The sequence below is a fragment of the Perca flavescens genome, chromosome 18 (assembly GCF_004354835.1).
Source record: "Perca flavescens isolate YP-PL-M2 chromosome 18, PFLA_1.0, whole genome shotgun sequence".
In the NCBI taxonomy this organism is placed as follows: domain Eukaryota; kingdom Metazoa; phylum Chordata; class Actinopteri; order Perciformes; family Percidae; genus Perca; species Perca flavescens.
In genome coordinates, this window is record NC_041348.1 from 2,793,425 (window position 1) to 2,802,074 (window position 8,650).

General features: G+C 41.6%; 1 protein-coding gene across 1 annotated transcript in view; it reads left to right on the top strand.

Moving 5' to 3' along the window:
- The window catches only part of cdk19 (cyclin dependent kinase 19), a 70,987-nt gene extending 62,645 nt beyond the window's left edge, over window positions 1-8,342 (top strand). Inside the window, exons 12-13 of the mRNA XM_028605315.1 lie at window positions 3,130-3,375; window positions 6,648-8,342. Of these exons, the coding sequence (XP_028461116.1) occupies window positions 3,130-3,375; window positions 6,648-6,773 (372 nt within the window). The 3' untranslated portion in view covers window positions 6,774-8,342. The remainder of the gene's footprint in view (window positions 1-3,129; window positions 3,376-6,647) is intronic.
- Window positions 8,343-8,650: the final 308 nt, after the last annotated feature.

An 8,650-nucleotide genomic window follows, 5' to 3' on the forward strand; every position in this document is an offset into this window, starting at 1 on the left:
TGGTTTCTCTGCCATGATGACTGACTGACAGGCTGAGCTTGCAAGGCAAGGCACTTTTAATAATGTTACTCTGAGTGAGCAGTTTTACCAGAATTTTTTAATTTTGATAATTGTTTTGATTCACAGTTAAGGTGGAAAATAAAAGCTTTGTGTTTAATGTATTTTTGTTGATGTTGAAATGGATTTTAAAACATATGGTATCGAAAAAAAGTATCATTTGGAACCGGCATTGAAACTGAGGTATCGAAATTGGCACCGGATTGAAAGATTTTGAACGATACCCAGCCCTAGTCATGACACATGAACCCTAACCCTAACTCTAACCCTAACCATAACTTGTCATAAACTTTGATGACTTGTTTATATGTTTATGACACGTTCATGACAGTGTCATGTCACTCTTATGTAGATACCTTCAAGTAAAGTGTAACCCAGTTTTCTAGTCAAGCGGTTAACAACACAAGCCAGCATTCACCCATTCATTCATACCCTGATGGCATGTGGTAGGCGTGTAACAATTATTATATAATTGTCCATTTTTCTACATAATCCCGGTTTCTTTGTTAAACTCCAATTAATTGCTGATATTAGCTAAGGTCTTAAGGCGCATGACTGGTAATTGTGGATTAGTTTAGATATGCCAAATTGTAATTATATAGGTGATTATTGGTCAGACTGTATATTTGTATTATTATCTCAATTGTTAATTGTTGGCACTTGACCCTATACATGCTTCATATACATGTTCATAGCAACAAAAATGACAGGGGGGCGGTAGAGTTAGAAAAAAATGTTATGATCATAAAGAGGCCATGTTTAATTAGGCTACCTTTTTTTAATGTAATTATTATCTGGGTCACATGACATCTATACAAAAAGATGTATTCTGTGATTTATTCAAAACGTTAATTTGGTTTCAAAAGTAATACATCAACAAATATTTTTAAATGTGACTTAAAGAGACAATTCTATTGTTAATCGCAATTATTTATGAGACAAGTAATTGTACAGCAACATTTGGGATTGTGACAGCTTTAATGCAAGGTGCCACCTGCTCATCAGGAAGGGAGGGATACACATTGACACACACAATTTGGAGATTTGCAAACAAATAAAATAGAGAAAAGCATCAAATGATCAGACTGGAGAAACATGAAAAATGACTTAAAATATATCTATAAATATCTCTGTTTTTCAGGCTTTGTGCTTGTATTGTGGAATATTCTGGGACAGTCTGGGCAAATTGCAGCTCAGCAGTGATGAATATTTGAAGTAGAGCAGTGCTTTTTAACTTCTTTTATTGTCATCAGAAATGCATTGTCTTATTTTGGACATTTTGTCAGTAAGTGCACCTGTTTGTGCCAAGAAAGACCATGGTAGTAGAAGGTTTCCTGTTATAGATTGAGTCGTAGCCAGATGGAGAGAGTGTAATCGATGGTATATGAATATCACCTAACAGACACAAAGTGTTACCCATCAATACTGTCTATACTGTATATGCATTTCAGTCAAAGCAAAAAAGATATAATAAACAATTGGAATAAACACAAGGTAGAACAACAAGACTGTTAACAAGCAAGTAACCAAACTGATTTCACATGTGCAGATTCCCTCTCCCCTTAAAGTGGACATATTATGCTTTTCCGTACATTTCTGTCATATCTACAATGTTATAATGTCGGATTTTCATGTTAAAACGTTAAAAATGTTAAAGCTAAAACGTACAGATTTCCAACTCTTCTGAACGCTCCGTTTTCAACAGTTTTTTTCTACTCTCAGCTAAGTCTTACGCAACTCTAAGCCGGTCTTTTCCAGCCTTTTCTGATTGGTCATCTGCTCCAGGTAGGCAGGACTGGAGTGTGGTTAACATTGTCGCATGTAGCTACATGCTAAAGGCAGTAAAATATGTCATCTTGGCTGCCAGTGTTGTTAAATTCTCCCCAATGCCAGTTCACATTACCCCTGAAACATTTCCGGTTATGTAGTATTTGGTTTAAAAGCCTTTATCTGTGATTTTGACTGTAGAAAGTGCTGCTAAAGTGTCCACTGCTAACTATAGTAGCTACATGCTAACGGCAGTCAAAGATGTCATCTTGGCTGCCAATTTGTTAAATTCTTCCCAATTTTGGGTCGCATTTTTTCTGAAACATGTCCGATTGGGTAGTGTTTGGTTCAGAAGCCTTCGTCTGCGTCAATCTAACGTAATATTAAGTAGCTGCGTGCCTCACGCAAGATACCTGTAATCTTGGCGGCCAATGCTGGTTTCTCCCCAATTTCAGGGTGAGCGTGTCAGCTGCATGGCGTGTCTGTTTATATTTCAGCTCCCATGGTAACAGGTTAGAGCTTACACACTGCCTGCGTGACACGCACGTCTCAGGCGCTGCTCGAGCCGCGCCGAAAACACCTGCCTGCTAGAAATAGAACCGACGCCTATTTTTCACGCGACACGCAAGCGTGTTGGAAGCATTTATATTCTATAGCCTGTACAGTCAATACTGCCGTCGTTGTCTTTGCTGTAATCAAATCAGTATATATTTTAACATTGTATTTCATTTTATCAATGGGAAACATCCATGTGTCCAGACAAGGCTAGCAGCAGCAGTACCACGTCAGACACGTTTCTGGTGTGTAAAGACATAGAAAAATCCACACCGCCGCCACGCAGCTGACACGCAAAAGAAACGCCACGCTCACGCCACGCAGGCAGTGTGTAACCGGCCTTACTGCTGGGACATGTCTGGTTTTGTAGTATTTGGTTTAGAAGCCTTTATTGGTGATTTTTTCACGGTAAGTCCTGTTATATACTCTGTTGCCGTAGCTCCAGCTGCAACTAATGAAACAACAGTGGAAAGCAGATTCCAGAAAACACTCTGGCCAATCAGAGAAGACTTTTTCGGGAGGGGGGGGCTTAAAGAGACAGGCGCTCCTACAGAGCGTCTCATCCAGAGTGTGGATACAGGTTCAGCAGACATGGGCAGTATGAGAAAAATATATATATTTTTTACATTAAAGCATGTAAACATGTTCTTGTACAAACACAAAATACTAGTATAAGTATACTAGTATTATCCTGAAAATGCTATATAATAGTTGCCTTTAATCACCTTTGCCCTGTGTGTCCGTGTGCAGAACCAGACCCAGCAGCACCAGCAGACCACAGGTCAGACTCAGGCCCAGAACCAGCAGCAGACTGCAGCCCAGCAGGCTCCGTCCCAGCAGAACTTGACCCAAACCAACGGCACTGCGGGAGCCACGGGGGCCACCGCCGGCGGGGGTTTACAACACGGCCAGGACCAGGCGCCCCCCAACAAGAAACCTCGGATCGGGGCCTCTGGGGCCTCCTCAGGCACTGGTCTGCTACAGTCAGAGTACCAGGTTAGTGGGATTTATACTAAGGAAGTTGTTAGTCGGATGCTGATATTCTTAATTTTTCTTATTGGCAACAACTCCCATTAGAAGACTCAAACAAACAGTGAATGTACAGTAACAAGTGTTGTGTGTGTATCACAGGCTGATATAAAAACACATTAGCAAGCCACACTGTTGCACTGGCTGACATCATCATCATGAATACACACACTAGTTTATTTAGACTCAATCCCACATACACCGTCCTGCTGCTAAAAAAAAGTGTCCGAAATAAACTTTTTGACTCCCCGGCCAAGTTGACCTGTAGATGAAAACAATCCACTGGCCAAGCATATTTTATCGACCACATTATTAAATTGCAGGGGTTTTTTGTAACCTACATCACAAAATGTTCTTGTTGGGGTTGCAAGTTCTGCTGGTTTATCCCATCGCGGTGGCTGGCGTTTCCGTGTGTGTGCGTGTGTTTGCATCAGTGTATGTTTATGTGTGCGTGTGTCAGCCCCCCACAATTTTGGTACAAGCATTTCCCCGACATGCGACGATAGCCCTCGCCCACGGATAATGTATCTGCATTTGGCGCTTGGCAAGTGTTAAAATACTCACTAGAGTACCAAATGTAGATTAGTCCGCCGCTAAAAATAGTCCCGAACAAATACACTACTTTGTCCTGTTTGTTTGATAAACACTACAGTGACCATCTGTTTTAGGTAATATTACATATTAAAGAATATTTGATAATTCAGAAAATAATTGACTGATGATGACAATTGTTACATGCAGCTTTGTGAGGTTATAGATATTCATTTTGTCTTTACTGTCCTGTGGCTGTGTTGTAGCCTGCTAACGCTACAGATGGTGAACATTTCTTTGCACTGAATGTCAGCGGTGTAATCTACAGTATGAGTGTTTGGCAGCGCCGAGGAAGACGTATGCACGCACACGGCAGACAACAACAGCCTGTCGGCTAACAGATAAGGACTGTGCGTTCCACATTGTCCTGCTGACGGAGCTGATAGCGAATCACTGCGGTGTCTGCTAGTTTCTGTTTCCCACTCTGGCGCCCGTTGTATCAGGGGCTCTTATCACGGGGCCAAAGAGAGGGAGGTATCTGAGTGATGGAGAGAGGCTGGTGAAATAAGAGCAGCGACGTGTCAATGAGTGTACTGCAGAGAACAGCATGATAGAGGTGACCTCTCTGTGTGAGTAGAAATAAATCACAGATAGATATAGATATATACAGTTTATATATATATATATATATATATATATATATATATATATATATATATATATATGTATTAGGGCTGGGAGGATATGCTTTTGTCCCGATTGGATTCTTTCACGGTACATGGGAGCCGATTGGATTTTCATTTATTGTGATTCTAGAAGTATTGCGATTCGATAGTATTGAGTGTTGTGATTTTTCTTTTCCTTCTTTAACAAAAAACAAAAGTTGAATAATACACTTTTAGAGACAATATATCATGAGACATTTCTAAAAAAAAACTGATGATTTTCTTTTCTTTAAAGATTATTTTTTGGGCTTTTTCCATCTTTATTTGATAGGACAGCTAGGAGAGAAAGTGGAGGGAGAGAGAGGGGGAAGACATGCAGGAAATTGTCACAGGTCAGACTCAAACCCTGGACCTCTGCATCAGGGTATAAACCTCTCAGTATATGTGCGCCTGCTCTACCCACTGACCCAGTTTGTTTTCTAAGAAGAATGCACATCACATGTCAGTCAGTCAGTCTGACATTTATTTACTTTGTAAAGAAGAACATAAGATATATACATATATATATATATATATATATATATATATATATATATATCCATATATATAATATACAGTATATCTATATATATATATATATATATAGTAGTGGCTGAGGCTGCATGTGAGACAGCTGGTGGCTGTCAGGCCTCAGCATATGTATAAATAAACCAGTGGAGTGGGCTGACATACCAGGAGGGGGGCTAGCTGTCTGACTGTGCTGTCACTGTCAGCGTAGTCTGAGAAAAAAACGTGCTCTGGGTAATTGGCATTTCTTTAAACCAATCACAGTCGTCTTGGGCGGAGCTATGCGCCGGACGGCGCCACGGTGCCGCAGGGAAACATCAAGATCTTCCTCTCTTCTCTCTGAGAGCCATCCTTCTGTTCGTTGGTTTTTACAGACTTAGTAGTAACTTGTCATAAACGATGTTTAGGTGTTAAATGAGTTAACTATTAAAACCAATCAACAATTATTACCCTAGTTATAGGAAGAGAAACGGTAGGATACAACATAAGCAGCCAAAGCTGACTAATCACAGTTCTTGTAGTCCCCATGTGGTATCTGTTCAGTTACAGGAGACTTTATAACCTGCAGCGTCCTAACCTCTGTAGTTACACAATCTCTCCCCCCAACATATAAATAAAATCCACCTTTAGTCCTAAATATGTCACACTCCAAAAACACTGGATCCTACATTTGCCATGATACAACCGGAATCTTTTTATTAGATCCTCCCTCCCCTTTAAAGGAATAGTTTGACATTTTGAGAAGTAGTTTTATTTACTTTCTTGCCATTAGTTGTAAATTCGTCTTTCCACCAAACATGGAGCTACGTAGCTTAGCATCAAGACTGGAAGCGGCCTGGCTCTGTAAGCCTTACAGCATTTCTGAAGCAGTTTAATCCAACAGCAACAGAAATGTTCTGTGCTCTAACTGGATCTGGTGACCCGCGGCGGCTTGCTGTTGCCATGAGAAACCAAACCAAAACAAAACGCCACCAAAACAATAGTTACAGTACGTAACTCCCCAGTGAAACTACTAAAAAGTTCATTAATCATGGATTAGTAATTGAGGTCATGAATAAAAAATAAATAGATCCATCGATAAGTGATCGCAGCTCTTCTTTTACACGCACACACACACACACACACACACACACACACAGTCAGTCTGAATGTTCAGTGTTAAGATCTCAGTTGCAGTCCCTCCAGGAGTGGGCTTGTGAGATAGCTAGGGCTTATGGTGTTGTCATTTATACATTATTCATACAGTAGGTTTATTTGGTTTATGGCTTATTGTACTGTGTCATCTTGTCTTGATTTTTGTCTGGGGGGGTGTTGATGAGGAAGGGAGGGGGGGGAGGCATGGGGGGGTGTTCACATTGCGAGTTGTATATTTTGTTGAAAAATTCACAAAAAAAAGAAGAAAGACTTTAGTTGCATCCAGGTGCTCACTGCTGTGTTTTTCTCTCCCCTCTTCCCCTCCGTATGACTTTCCGTCAGCACTCCGGCTCCCGCCTTGGTTACCAAAGCACCGTCCAAGGTTCCGCTCAGCCCCAGAGCACCATGGGATACTCGTCGTCATCCCAGCAGAGCTCCCAATACTCCCACCAGACCCACCGCTACTGAGGCTGAACCAGCAGAGGAGTGGGCTCCTCCTCCGATCTGCGTGCCATGGCATCGCTCCCACATCCTGGTTGGACCTTTCTCCGTGCATTACGTCATTCCAACGCAACCACCACTCCTCCCCCCCTTCACCTTTGACCTCTTTCCTGACTGCCATTAGCGGCACTGTAACATGAAGGCAAACAAACAGAACCAAAACAGCGCCAGAAGAGGTTGTGCCTTCTCGGGCTGGTGAACATAATGTAAAAGAGAATCAGAATCAGAAATGTTTTTAATGCCACAATAAGGCTGCGTCCGAAATTCCATACTAACATGCTATTTCCTAGGCTAAAACAATATATGAGGTTTTTTTTGTACGCCTGAAACCTTAGTGTGAAACCAATAGTACGCAAATTGCATACTATTTCCGGTAAAACATTACAGTATGCAATACTGGACAGTACGCCGGCATAAGTATCCCACAATGCAATGTGGTAGTAACGACAACGTTCAAGACCGACAAATGGACAGAAACCACGGAGCTCTGTAACGTCAGCAACGCTGAAATTGACATTTCTACAGATTTAAACAACCGTTGATCTAGTCATTCACCTCTTTCAGTCATTCAATTGGATTGGAGGTCGGCAGGGGTTACCGTGGTTACGTATCTTCAACGGCAAGGAGGCTCTCAGGAAGTGACGTTGAAAATTACAGCTCACTGTTCCCGAAAAAGATGCACACTCTGTTTTATTTACACAACGATAGTGTGCATGTCGAGTCTGTAGTGCAGAGTATGCCATTTCGGACGCACCCTGAGTTCCACTTGTGTAGGAATTGGCCTCGGTGAATGGTGCGTACATGATCAAACTAACAAATGTGAAGGCGTCGGAACCTATGGCACTTAAAGCACGTTTCTCACCCGGAACAACTGCAGCTGTGTTTATATATACATGTATGTACATTATATAGCACCTTTTTCTATTTGATTTTTTTTTTTTCACTTATTTGCTAGAGTTTTCAAGTTTACTTTGATAGTTAATGTCATTGTACATATTGTTACATATGGAAGTGATGGGGATGAAAGGAAACACAGGAGGAGAAAGCTCTTTACTTTCGTCTCTAGTGTAATATGACTTTGGATAATGAAAAGAAACGTTTCAGCTGACCCTGTCACACACACGTTTCTACACGGAGAATATCAGCACGACAGCTGATGAAATGGCAGGGAAATATTAAATGTGCGGTTTAACGCAATCTAGATATTATAGGGTTTGTGTTATTTAGACCGCTCTTTATCTAGACTTGGATTTGGAAAGTAAGAAAAGTAGTCGTCTTTTTTTACAGCTCTAAATTCTCTGTCAGTCTGATTCACTCCACTACCTAGATGAGAAGCGTTTGACAGCCGAGCTTGGTTTCCCCTGACGACGGCAGCCTTTTTTAGGAGGTCGGACGCGCCTCTCGTATGTGGCCAGCGGTTCCTCCGGAGCTGCCTGTGGCCACTTTGCTCTGACACCCATCTGGTCGTGGACCCTCAAGACTTTTAAGGTTTCTGAACACAAAACGTGTGCATAAACGTACTGGGCAGCTAACAGTGTGCCCCCCTTTATATGCTTCTTGAGACTGTTACTGCCTGATGTCAGGTTTTTCTTTTTTAAGGTTTTAATGTTATCATTGTTGCCCTGTGTGTGTGTGTGTGTGTGTGTGTGTGTGTGTGTGTGTGTGTGTGTGTGTGTGTGTGTGTGTGTGTGTGCGTGCGTGCATGTGTGTGAGGTTGTTTTTTTAAGGTTTTAACATTATCATTGTTGCCCTGGGTGTGTGTGTGTGTGTGTGTGTGTGTGTGTGTGTGTGTGTGTGTGTGTGCGTGTGTGTGTGTGTGTCAGGTTGTTTTTTTAAGGTTTTAA